Below are 14,021 nucleotides of genomic sequence, written 5' to 3'. Positions count from 1 at the left end.
ACAGCTCTGAAACCTTGGATATAATATGGAGGTTTTTTAACTGCCACTTCTTAATTAGAAATCTCTCTCTTGTTTCAGCTGTCAGACTGTGAAAGTCCTCTCACTACTGTGCATAATTCCTGTTAACCAGATGTTTGATAGCTCAGTCATAACAAATGGAAGGTACTTGTCCTAACCTGACTGGCATTCTCTTCTTCTGAGATGAAGCATGTGTGGAGCAGTCTGCTAAATAATAGTCTTATCAATAAGATGCAGTTTGACACTTGGCTTTTTGCTTTTGTTGTCATACCATTTACCATATGGTAAAGAACCGGTTATATAAGGCTGCCTGCCTTTTCAGAGTAGAGATTTGACTCGGCGGAGTTTTAATGAGACGTTTCCTTTCTTATGTGTGATTTATACGTTGCAAGGTATTAGGTCGCTTTTTTCTAATTATAATCTCCAGCATACAGGTTGTGGGAAGCCGTATTTGTAGTGTCACCTCTAGAGGTTTTTATTCTTACTTAAAAGCACTTGAAAGAAATAATTGAAACATAAAAGTCTTTTGTTTTTACTCATGGCCAATCACATTTTCTGTTAATTATTTTAAAGGTATTTCCTACATAAAACACATAAATACCAACTGGAGTGTATTACTGTTTATTCAAGTAGAAGTAGTTTTCGGAGCTTTATTTTTTGTTTATTGTGGCTTTCTTTAGTATTCAGTATTACAAGTTTCAGGACTAAAATAGAGGCTTGAGTCCCCTTCAATATGTAATAGAATGGGAGTTCCTTAATGAAAAAGTTTAAGTGCACAGATAAGGAGTTAAGAAGAAAGGAGTCTGGGGAGTCAGTTAAACAAAAAAAGGGAGGAGAAGGGTGTTTGATAAGATCCTGAGATAGTACATCAGAGATAACACTGACATGAAAGATTTTATTTTGTGGTATCTTTCTGTGAGGTGGGAAGTATGTTATTATTTTGAAGTAATTAATTAGGACAATATGTATATTCGGGGGCAGTACATTTTAGGAAAAGGAGAACCTAGAAGGGGGTTTAGGAAAGAATACCAATCTGAATAAGGAGCAGACAGATGGCATTTATGAGGAAAGATTAAAGGACTTGAAATTAACTGAGAACTATTTTCAAGAATATGAAGGAAAAATTTTAAAAGCCTGCCCTACAAAAAGTTCCATGATGGAGAAAATAAAACTCTGAAAGAGACGTTTAGTTTATGTAGGAGGAACAATGGCTAGGACTTCAGGTTTGTTATCCATTGCAACATGCTGTACACAGAAGTGTGGAGTCCCCCCTCCTTCAAGATCATTGAGGTAGTTATTTGCAATCTTGTGTAAAGGGACCAAATCACTATGCTAAGAAAGGATTGAGTCTGTTTTCTTAGATCATATAAATCTTTTCTTTGTATTTATGTTTTTATTGAAGTTTAGTTGACATACAATGTTAAGTTAGTTTCAGTTGTACAACATAGTGATTCAGTAGCTCTATACGTTATGCTATCCTCACCACAGTTGTAGCTCCCACCTGTTACCACACTACACCTATTACAATACTGTGAACTATATTCCCTGTGTTGTACCTTTTATCCCTATGACTGACCTACTGTATCCCACTTGCCTCACTCCTCCCCTCTGGCAACCATCAGTTTGTTCTCTGTATTTATGGCTCTGTTTCTGCTTTTTTGAGTCTTTGGGGTGTTTTGTTTTTTTTTTTTCCTTAAATATTTATTTATTTATTTATTTGATGCAGAGAGAGAAAGCAAGCACAAACAGGGGGAGTGGCAGACAGAGGGACAGGGAGAAGCAGGCTCCCCACAGAGCAGGGAGCCAGATGCAGGGCTCCATCCCAGGACCCTGGGATCATGACCTAAGTCGAAGGCAGATGCTTCCTTCTGAAGCTGAGCCACCCAAGCACCCCTGTTTTGTGTTTTTGATTCTCAAATATAAGTGAAATCACACTGTACTTGTTTTTCTCTTTTTCTTCTTAGCTTAATGTCTTCTAGATCCATCCATGTTGTTGCAGATGTCAAGTTCTCATTTTTTATGGCTGAGGAATAACCCATGGTGCATGTGTGTATGTAAATACATACCCAACTTTATTATCCGTCAGTGGACCCTTGGGTTGCTTCCCTATCTTACCTTAGCTATTGTAAATAATGGTGCGGTAAACATACAGGTACATATCTCTTTTTGAAATAGTGTTTTTGTTTTCTTTGGGTAAATACCTAGTAGTGGAATTATTGGATTATGTGGTATTTCTATTTTTTGTTTTTTAAGAACCTCCATACTGTTTTCCCCAATGGCTATAACCAATTTACATTCCACCAAACAGTTCATGAGCGTTCCTTTTTCTCCACATCCTCACCAGTGCTTGTTGTTTTTGTCTTTTTGATGCTAGCTAATCTGACAGGTATAAGGTAGTATCTTTTTGTAGTTTAGATTCATATTTCTTTGATGATTAGTGATGTTTAGCATCTTTTCACCTGCCTGTTGGCCATCTGTAGGTCTCCTTCATAAGGATTTGTCTTTAGGTCCTCTGCCCATTTGTAAATCAGACTGTCTGTTTTTTGTTTTGTTTTGTTTTTGGTGTTGAGTTGTATAAGTTCTTAATATGGTTTGAATATTAACCCTTTATCAGATATATCCTTTGCGAATATCTTCTCCCATTCAGTAGATTGCCTTTTAGATTTTTGCATCCATGTTCATCAGACATACTGGCCTGTAGATTTGTTCAGTGTCTTTGTCTAGTATTAGGGTAATGCTGGCTTCGTAGAATGAATTTGGAAGTTTTTTTCTTCCTGTTTTTTGGAATCATTTGAAATGAGTACTTATTAACTCTTATTTAAATGTTTGTAGAATTCACCTGTAAAGCTACCTAGTCCTGGACTTTTGTTACTGGGAGATTTCTGATTACTCCATTTAGTTTTGTTACTAGTAATTAGTGTGTTCACATTTCGAATTTCTTCCTGATTCACTTTTTTGGAAGATTGTATATTTCTAGAAAATTATCCATTTCTTCGAGGTTGTCTCATTTATTGGCATATAGTTTTTCACACTAGCTTCTTAAAATCCTTTGTATTTCCATGTTGTCCATTTTTCTCATTCATTCTTGATTTTACTTATTTGAGTCTTCTTTTTTCTTTTGATGAATCTGGCTAGAGGATTATCAATTTTATTTACTTCTTCAGAGATGCATGTCTTAGTTTCCATTGATTATTTTTTCCTTTTTTTTTTTTTTTAAATATTTTATTTATTTGACAGAAATCACAACTAGGCAGAGAGGCAAGGCAGACAGAGAGAGAGGAGGAAGTAGGCTCCCTGCGGAGCAGAAAGCCCGATAAGGGGCTCGATTCCAGGACCCTGGGATCATGACCTGAGCCGAAGGCAGAGGCTTTAACCCACTGAGCCACCCAGGCGCCCCTCCTTTTTTTTTTTTTTAAGTCTCAATTTCATTTAATCCTGCTCTGATCTTTATTTATTGTCTCCTTCCTTCTACTAATTTTGGGCTTCGTTGTTTTCTTTTCCTAATTCTTTTAGGGCTAAGCTTTGATTGTTTGAGATTTTTCTTGTGTCTTGGTAGGCCTGTATCACTGTAAACTTCCCTCTTAGAACTGCTTTTGTTGCATTCCAAAGACTTTGGACCATTGTGTTTCCATTTCCATTCATCTCCCTGTATTTTTTAATTTCCTCTTTGATTTCTTGGTTGACCTGTTTGTTGTTTAGGAGCCTGTTGTTTATCCTCCCTATGTTTGTGGTCTTTCCAGACTTTTTTTTCTGGTATTTGAGTCCTAGTTTCATAGGATTGTGGTTGGAAAAAATGCTTGATATAACTGAAATCTTTAATTAAACTTACTGAGATTCATTTTATGGCTTAACATGTGTCTGTTCTGGAGAGTGTTCTGTGTGCACTTGGAAAGAATGTGTATTCTGCTGCTTTGGAATGAAATATTCTAGGTATATCTCTTAAGTCCATCTGGTCTAATGTATCATTCCAAGCTACTGTTTCCTTATTGATTTTCTGTCTGGATGATCTATCCATTGATGTAAGTGTGTTGTTAAAGTCCTCTGCTGTTATTGTATTACTGTTATTTTCTCCCTTTATGTCTGTTAATATTTCCTTATTTAGGTGTTCCTGTGTTGGGTGCATAGACATCTACAATTGTTATATTCTTTTGTTGGATTGATCCCTTTATCACTATGTAATCCCCTTTGTTTCTTACTACAGTCTTAAAGTCTCTTTTGTATAGGTATTGCTCTCTTGGCTTTTTTTTTTTTTTTTTTTTGCACTTTCATTTGCATGGTTATATGTTTTTCCATCCGTTTCAGTCTGTTTGTGTCTTTTGATCAGAGAGAGGTGAGTCTCCTGTAGGCAGCATAATATATGGGGTTTTTTAATCCAGTCAGTCACCCTGTGTCTTTTGATTGGAGCATTAGAGAATATACATTTAAAGTAAGATAGGTATGGACTTACTGCCATTTTGTTAATTGTTTTCTGGTGGTTTTTATAGTTCTTCTCTGTCCATTCCTTTTGCTCTCTTCCCTTGTGATTGATGGCTTTCTTTAGTTTCAGGCTTGGATTCCTTTAATTTTTTGTGTATCTTTTAAAGGGTTTGGGTTTGTGGTTACCATGAGGTTCATATATAACATCCTAATTATATAGTGGTCTGTATTAACTTGATGGTTGCTTAAGTTCAAACTCACTCTGAAAGCACTGCATTTTTCCTATTCATGTTTTATGTATATATCATATTTTATATATTTTTTATTTTCTGAGTCCCTTAATTTAAATATAACTGATTTTACTTTTTTTAAAAAATATGATTCCAGTGTAGTTAATATACATTGTTATATCAGTTTCAGGTATATAATAATAGAATTCAGCAATTCCATACATTACTCAATGCTCATCACAGGAAGTGTACTCTTAATCTCCCTCATCTATTTTACCCACGTCCCCTCTGGTAACCCTCTCTTTGTTCTTAATAGTTAAGATTCTATTTTTTTGGGTCATCTCTTTTCCCCTCCTTTGTTCATTTGTTTTCTTTATTAAATACTACGTATGAATGAAATCATATGGTAGTTGTCTTTCTCTGACTGGCTTATTTTGCTTGGCACTAAACTCTAGATCCATCCATGTTGATGTAAATGGCAAGATTTCATTCCTATGGATGAATAATATTCTACTGTGTATGTGTGTACCACATTTTCTTTATCCATTCATCTATAGATGGACACTTGGGATGCTTCCATATCTTGGTTATTGTAAATAATGCTGCAGTAAACGTAAGGGTGTATGTATCCCTTCAAATTAGTGTTTTCGTAATCTTTGGGTAAATACCAGTAGTGCAATTACTGGATCATAGGATAGTTCTATTTTTAAGTTTTTGAGGAACCTCCATACTGTTTTCCACAGTGGCTACACCAGTTTGCATTCCCACTAAGAGCACACAAGGGATCCTTTTTCTTCACATCTTCATCAGAACTTGTTTTTTGAGTTTTTATTTTAGCCATCTACCAAGTGTGAGATGATATCTCATTGTGGTTATTTGCATTTCCCTGATGAGTGATGTTGAGCATCTTTTCATAGGTCTGTTGGCCATCTAAATGTCTTTTTTAGAGAAATGTCTGCTGTTTTTATTACTTTTGTCTTCTAATATTCATACTAGCTTCTTTAGTGATTGACCTATTAACTTTATGTTTACTTATGAGGTTTTTTCTTTTCATAATTTCCTATTATGACTTATCTTTTTTTGCTTAGAGAAGTCTTTTTAACATTTCTTGTAAGGCTGGTTTAGTGATGGTAAACTCCTTAACTTTTGTCTGGGAGACTCTATAATTCTGAATACCTTTGCTAGTTAGATTATTGGTTATAGGTTTTTCCTTTCAGCCCTTTGACTATATCCTACCACTTCCTTCTGGCTTGCAAAAATTCTACTGAAAAATCAGCTCATAGCTTCATGGGGTTTTCCTTACATGTAACTAGATGCTTTTCTGTAGCTACTTTTAAGATACTTTATCTTTACTCTGACATTTTAATTATCAAGTGGCTTGGTATAGTTATCCTTAGGTTCATCTTGTTGGGGCCTCTCTGTGCCTCCTGGACCTAGATGTCTGTCTCCTTCCCCAAGTTAGGGAAGTTTTTAGCATTATTTCTTCAAATTTTCTGCCCCCTTCCTTTTTCTGGGACCTCTGTCAAGTGAATGTTAGTACATTTGATGTTGTCCTAAGGATCTCTTAACCTATCCTCATTTTTAAAAATCCTTTTAGGATTTTGCTGTTCAGCTTGGATCCTTTTCATTACCCTGTTTTCTACATTGCTGATCCTTTCTTCTGTATCTTCTCATCTACTGTTGATTCCCTTTAGTATATTTTTCATTTCAGTTACTTTATTCTTCAACTGGTTGGTTCTTTATACTTTTTGTCTTTGTTGAAGTTCTGAGTTTATCCACTCAAGTCCAGTGAGCATCTTTATGACTATTACTTTGAGTTCTTTATCATGTAGATTGCTAGGCTCTCTTTATTTTTCTGAAATTTTGCTTTCCTCTTTTGAAGCCTATTCCTCTATCTCATTTTGTTTAATTTTCTGTGTTTATGTAAATTACACAGAACAGCTATTTCTCTTAGACTGGAGGTAATGACCTTGTGTAGGAATATGTACAGTGTAGACTGTGCCTGTGACTTTAGCTGGCTGGTTGAACCCGTAACAGGTGTAGGCTGGGATTCCTAGTATGTCCTAGCCATGAAGCATCCTGGTGGGATGGCTGGAGCCAAAGTGGGCAGCAGGGGGTGGAATTGGGGCATCCTGGCAAGGTGGCAGGAGCTGAAGCATAATCAGGTGGTCCTTGAGTACTGCATGCAGGGGGCACTACGCCAGAACAGCTGGAACCAAAGTTGCTTTGGGCTAGGAGTTACAAGGTACTACCTGTAGAGTGCACCTTGATGGGACAGCAGGAGCTGAAGCAAGTGTGGGCCCGGGGATCCCAAGGCACTCCATGCAGGGAGTACCCTGACAGGATGGCTGGAGCCAAGACAGATGCCATCCAGGAGGGCTCAGGGCTCTCTGCACTTGGGACGCCCTGGCAGGATAGCTGCTGCTGAAGCAGGTTTGGGTTGGGAGGCCCTGGGCCACTCGGTACAGTTGGTGCCCTGGTGAGTCATCTAGAGCTGAAGTGAAACAGGTACGGGCCTAGGATGCCACGCCACATGATGATTAGGCCTGTGTTACTTGGCAAGACAGGTGGAGCTATAGTGGGTGCTGTCTAGGGGTGGTTCATTGTGCACTGCACTGGGGCTACCTTAGGGAGACCACTGGAGCTCTAGCAGGTGTGGGTTGGAGGGCCACCTGTAGGGGCAGCTGGTTTTGGTGGGGTAGGGGGCTTGGCTTACCAGGGAGGTGGCTAGGGTACCCAGACCCTGCTTTTATCTGCTATGAAGGGGAGGAGGGGAACATAAACCATGGCACTCATTCCATTATCTTCCAGTTGTTCTTTTAATCTACAGCCTTTTTTCCTGTACAGCAGGGCAGCTGGGGCTAGTGTGGTCTAAGGCACTGAGGCTCACTGAAGCAGCAGGCCAGCTTGGATACTTACCTGTACCCTGCTCCTGTCTGCTGTCAGGGTGGACAGGAAATAGAAACAGTGATTCTGGCCAGTACCTGGGACCCAGGGAGAGTGTTTGAGCAGCTCCCTGCCATTTTTCAGATGCTCTGTAGCTGGTTCCTTTATATTTTAGATGCCCTTTTAAAGTGCATCTTTTTCTTCTGTGCCACAAGGGCTGAGCTGTACTTTTGGTCTCTTGGTACTTATTATCTTCCCCAGTGCATTTGGCAAGATGGGGGGGGGGGGGGGCGCGGTTGGATTCCTGTTAACTATGTCTCCATCTCTCCAACTTTTCTCTGCATGGTCCCTCGATCCCTGTTCAGTCAGCCCTCAGTTCTGCAAGGGGAATTGCTCAACATGTAGGTGTAGAAATAACTGTGTTGTGGAGATGAGCTGAGGGTCTTTCTACATTAATGTGTTCCCTCCTTCTTCTTTATAAATGAAACTTTCAGGTGTCTATGAACACATAATGAAGTTATGATAGAATAATTTAGCCTTATAAGTTTGCTAGAGAAGTATCACTGTTCCTAAAATACTTTATAACCCTGGCACTTGATAGAATGATCCTTAAAAGCTGCTTCTTAATCCTCTCATTTTCTATTCTATATGAGCACATAGGTTGAGAAATCTAGTTATCACTATTTACTTCTAATTTGAGGGTTAAATTTCAAAACATACTAATGGCACTTTGAGAGGTAATTGAGACTTTGTTTTCATAAAAGAACCAAATACTAGTCTCTTTGAAAGTCAGGGGGCGCCTGGGTGGCTCAGTGGGTTAAAGCCTCTGCCTTCAGCTCGAGTCATGGTCCCAAGGTCCTGGGATCGAGCCCCACGTTGGGCTCTCTGCTCGGCAGGGAGCCTGCTTCCCTCTCTCTCTGCTTGCCCCTCTGCCTACTTGTGATCTCTGTCAAGTAAATAAATCTAAAAAAAAAAGTCAAATTATTTTGGATGTGCCACTGACTTCTTGGTTTTATTTTAGCTTTAGTTATCCAGTCCCCAGTAACTTTGGTCTTATTGCAGGGAAAGAGCGACTATATTTGTGTGAAAAATGCCAGAGTTGACTTCTGGGTTCCACCTTCACTGTAGGAAGATGCGTCAGGAAAAGCTGGCCAGGAATGCCTAAGTTTGCCCAAGTGCCCAGATTGGGCTTGGCATTGGAAAGCTTATGTTATCCAGTTGCCTAATGACCTTTGGAGAATACCTGCAGATAAAGCCCATTAAAATGCCAAAACCTGGTATTGCATTCTCCAACTGTAAAGAAATAGAGCAGAGGTGGGGAAGCAATACATTACAGTGGATTTCCCATGTAGAACTCTGGATTTCACTGGGCTGTTGGAGTCACCTAGTCTCCAGTTCTTGCTAAGATACCTTGAGGGATATAGAGAACTTACCACCTCCTCCAAGTCCCAGCTGTCTTTCGACAATATGACAAATATTTCCTTTTACTTCTGCTTTCTATATAAGAAGGCTCAGCAAGAAAGCAATTTCTGAAAAAGTAACATCTCCTCTTCCACACTTACTACTGTGGAGTTGCTCTACTCTGATTACTTGAGTCAGAGGGTTATTTTATTTTTATTTGATGTGCCTGGTGGCAGTGACCAGTGTTTAAAAAGTGCCTGGAGGACCTTTGTGGTAAGTATATTTGGGGACAAAAGAATTTTCTCCCCAAAAGCTTTCCAGAAATATAACCTGCAAAAGGCTCTGTGAAGCATGCTCTCTGGAGTTTATACATAACCTATACTACTTATTATATATAGTTATATATACAGTCTATGGAAAGTAATGGTCTTAATCTTTGATTAGTAAGCATGACTTTTAAAAAGTGAATAATGACATTTCATTGAAATTACTTTTGAGAATATTATATGTAATTAATTGTGAGGGGTATTTACTGGAAGTGACTTGGGAAAGAAGCTGAGTGTTCTTTAGAAGATTGTATTAAGTGCCTTATAAGACGTAATTCATCTATTTAGTGTTTTAGAAATAAAAAATGTTAAACAGGATTACCTTTTAGATGAAACCTTATCATTGACTTTTTTTTTATTCAGGTGCTATAAACATTCTCTATGGTTTTAAAGTAGTTCTTACCGCTAAGCATCTTTCCACAGCTTCTTTTTCCGAAGTGGAAAGACTTCATTTTCATTTCTGAGAACTTGGTAGCTTTTCCTGACATAATGAAGAACATGTTAGAGATTCAGGCTTTTAGGTTCCTTTCCAACTTAAGAATATGCTTGATCTTTCATTCTTTTCCTGAGATTTCTTCTCTGCCTTTATTAGTAAACCCTTCTATCTCTGGGAATTTTGCTAAATCAGAAAGACTTTATCTCTCTGCTGTGACAAAAATTCCCTCTGCTCTGTAGAACACAGGAGCCCCTTAGTCCTCCTTATTTCATGGATGTGCATTTAATATTTTTGGTCTTTTCAGACTGACCCCAATTCTTGGCATTCAGAAGCATTCTCAGGAAAATGTGGTGTTTACACAGTTTATAGAGACTTTGCTTGAAGAATTACATTTAAAGAATGAAGACCTTGAAAACTTAACCAGCATATTTAAAACCAGCTGTTAACCACAGGGTGGTGAGTTGGATTGTGTTTTGTTTTTTCATTTGTTGCCTGTTCGGAATCTTTTTTCATATTCAGAATTTTAAAAACCAAGTATAGATCTCAAGATGTCCTCAGTTTGCTAAAGAAGAACATACTATCCCTTAGTCCTCAGTTGCCCTATCACTGTGTGTCCACTCTTGTTACTCTCTGCCCCATCCTTGTTGTTACCACTCCTTATAGTTACTGCACTTAGTTCTGTTTCTGGTGCTCCAGACAACTCTCTCCTGCCAGCTTCACACTCGAACCTAGACCATGCTTCATGTGCCATCTTCCTGGTTGAAGTATATTGCTCTTTCCTGGGAAGAAGCCTCACTACTGCAGCCATCCACTGAGAACATCCTCACCCAATTCCCTCTTTGAGGAAACCATCCCCAACCCAGTCACTACTTCAGTCATCTCCTGAGCAGATAACTAGGTGCATGTCTAAGCCCCACTGTTGAATCCTAATGCTGCTCCCCCGCACTCAGCCCTCCCCTCATCTCCCAGCTTCTTGCCTCTTCCACAACTACCAGAGTGTCCCCTTCCTCAGCCTGCCTTCGGCATACCTCTCTCCCTTTCCTCCACTTACTTCTCACTTTGCGCTCTCAGGTGCTCAGATAGTTACTGATTTAATGTTATGATTGAAGAAATTCAGCTGAAACTACAAGTGAAACCCTCCCGGGGAACATTTTCCTTTTTTAAACTTTAAGTTATACAAACTTGTTACAAAAATTGAACAATACAGAAGTGCATAGGTAATTTAGAAAAGGAAAATCCACCTCTTACTCTGCCTGCAATCCTGTCTACTTTACAGAAACACATTTCATATATATCATTTTATGTTTTGTAAAAACAGAACCAAAAAACTCCTCAAGCACATTTTTAAATATATGAGAAGGATTTTTCAGGGAAGAATTTTGGCAGGGAAACAAGAACAGCATCCCTTTATTGAGCATGCTCAAAAATTGAATGTTAGGAGTCAGCACTGTCCTTGCCTCCCTATTTATACTCACTGACTTTTTCATATGACCCGGTTCGCCCAAGGACCTTGTAAAACAAAAGCTTTTACTTAGGGAGTGGGCTTAGACTGGCCTGTGTAGCCATCAATTTAGAGGCCCTTCTAAGAATATAGTGAAGTTGGAGTTTGTTTTATTGAGCTTCAGAAACAGAAAATTGATCTTAAAAAAAAAATGCCTTAACCAGAGGTCCTTCCAGATCTGCTTTAATAGTACCAAGAATCATTTTAATTAACATATTTAAAAACTTTTATGTAAACCGATGTTGAAAGTCCTCAAAAGTACTTTCACACCAGTAGATTTTTTTTTTGTTTTGTTTTGTTTTTATTTATTTATTTGACAGAGAGAGAGGTCACAAGCAGGCATAGAGGCAGGCAGAGAGAGAGGGAGAAACAGGCTCCTCACCGAGCAGAGAGCCCGATGTGGGGCTCGATCCCAGGACTCTGAGATCATGACCTGAGCCGAAGGCAGAGGCCTAAACCACTGAGCCACCCAGGCGCCCCCAGTAGATGTTTTAAGTGGACTTAACATTTCCTCTGTGATCACTTTTTTACTTACGCAAACAAAAATGTAAATCATCAAAGGTAAACCTTTGCCAAACCTTCGTCAATATTATAAGGGATTCTTAATGAATTGAGCCCTCGTACATAATTTTCCCTATGAGGAAAAGAGATAGCTGAGAGTAGGTAGATCAGTTTTTTTTCTCTTTACATGATTTTTGTAAATCATAAGTTCACTTGTATATAAAGACTAATGTCTAATATACTTGCTACTAGTAATTTAATACTGAAAAGTTTGTTAATATGTTTTCAGTTGCAAATTTTAAAAATCCAGCTTTTTTTTTTTTTAAATCCAGCTTTTCTTATGATTGAATGATTGTCATCTTTTGCAGCTTAACAATTTACTCAAGACTTTTTTTTTTTTTTTTTTTTTTAATCTCACATTTTCTATGAGTCAGGAATCTGGACGCAGTTTAGCTCTGGGCTTCGGGCTCACAGTCTCATGAGTATGCAGTGAAGCTATCTGATAGGGCTACCATGTCGTCTGAAGGCCCAACTAGAGGAAGATCCCTTTCTAAGGTCACTCTTGTCATTGTTGGCAGGACTTACCTGCTCACAGGCTGGTGCCCTCAGGGCCTCAGTGCCTCACTGGCTGTCATCCAGGGACCTCTACATAGTGTACCCCATATTTGTCATGTGCCTTACCCTCATAGTGAGCAAGATGGAAGCCACAGCTTTTTTGTAACCAATCTCAGAAGTGACATCCCATCACTTTTTTCGTGACAAGTTAGAAAATAATCACTAGGTCCATCCCACATTCAGGGTGAAAGGACTGCATAAATGGCATGAATACTAGAGATGATCATTGGTGGCTGTCTTCGAAGCTGAGTGGCAAAATTGTTCAGGAATTCCCAGCTTTGTATGTAGTATATTCCAATGTCTTGGTAAGGGTCTTGAACTTCACATTAATTGAGGGCACCCCTGAACCAGTGCATGTGCCCATGGGATTGCTATAAACTAACCCAATCATCCTGACTAGGGATGGGGGAAAAGAGAAGAGGATTTTCTTTCTTTTTTTTTTTTTTTTGTAGATTTTATTTTTTGACAGAGATCACAAGTAGGCAGAGAGGCAAGCAGAGAGAGAGGAAGGGAAGCAGGCTCCCTGCCAAGCAGAGAGCCTGACTCGGGGCTCAATCTCAGGACCCTGGGATCATGACACGAGCCGAAGACAGAGGCTTTAACCCACTGAGCCACCCAGATGACCCAAGGAGAGGATTTTCTTACTTACCTAGACCCATCATAGCCTTCCCTCAAGCTGAATGTGAGTTGGGTCTATTCCGTATAAACCACAATTGCTACATAATGAGGAAAAAATGCAGTGTGTACTGGGAAGACATCAACAGTGTTCCCAAAAGCTAGTACAATATTTTAGATGTTTTATTCAAACTGTCTTTTTCACTTCACAGGTATAATCCATGAAGACCAAATAGAAGATGAACTTCTATTCATCATTTCTGGAATTCTAGCCACAGTAATGTTCTGGTGGTAACAGATAACTAGCTTTGTTCCAAGAAAGACCTTTACCTCCTTAGATTTCAGCCCCCTGGTTCCCAGTGCCTAACTGCACAGTGGCTTCCCCTAGATAGAGGAGAACCACTTTTCCAACAAGGATAACCAAGTCCTTGCATCCCTAGCTGCAAGAAATAATATTTTTATTTAATTGAAAAATGAAAACTGAAGTCTTAAGTTGAAACTTCAATAAATATTGGCCTTATTTTTTTCCTGGATGATTCCAGCCATCATATTGGTTGACAAAACATTTGAGAACATTCCTATTTTGACATCACAACAATCTAAACTGTAGATTCTAAACAGTAAAAGGTTCAATAAATGCAATCTAAGATGAAGCCCTTTGGAAGTCTAATCATTATTTTTTTAAAGAAAATAGTCCTGAACAATGTGGTTAATCTTACAGGTCTAAAAAAAAAAAAAAAAAGGAAACTGTAGTTTGTTTTCAGAGTTTACACAGCTATTTTTTTTTTAATTTATTTATTTGACAGAGAGAGATCACAAGTAGACAGAGAGGCAGGCAGAGAGAGAGAGAGAGGGAAGTAGGCTCGCCGCTGAGCAGAGAGCCCGATGTGGGACTCGATCCCAGGACCCTGAGATCATGACCTGAGCCGAAGGCAGCGGCTTAACCCACTGAGCCACCCAGGCGCCCCTACACAGCTATTTCAAAATGTCTGTCAAGCATGCAAGCTACAAGGCCTCCAGAGCAGTTAAGGTCAGCGGGGAGGGGGATTCAGACAATTTGGGAAGCTTTACTGGAG

At 39.0% G+C, this 14,021-nt stretch overlaps 1 protein-coding gene across 2 annotated transcripts in view; it reads left to right on the top strand.

Annotated features, from left to right (window-relative positions):
- Positions 1-13,598, top strand: part of RPAP2 (RNA polymerase II associated protein 2) — an 83,741-nt gene extending 70,143 nt beyond the window's left edge. For both annotated transcript variants that reach the window (XM_046000626.1, XM_046000615.1), the window contains 2 exons: positions 10,018-10,169; positions 13,158-13,598. In XM_046000626.1, coding sequence (XP_045856582.1) covers positions 10,018-10,159 — 142 coding nt within the window. In that variant the 3' untranslated portion in view covers positions 10,160-10,169; positions 13,158-13,598. The remainder of the gene's footprint in view (positions 1-10,017; positions 10,170-13,157) is intronic.
- The last annotated feature ends 423 nt before the right edge of the window (positions 13,599-14,021 follow it).

The sequence above is a fragment of the Meles meles genome, chromosome 1 (genome assembly GCF_922984935.1).
Source record: "Meles meles chromosome 1, mMelMel3.1 paternal haplotype, whole genome shotgun sequence".
Classification (NCBI taxonomy): domain Eukaryota; kingdom Metazoa; phylum Chordata; class Mammalia; order Carnivora; family Mustelidae; genus Meles; species Meles meles.
The sequence above is the reverse complement of the archived record's forward strand: the minus strand, read 5'-3'. Positions and strand labels throughout refer to the sequence as shown.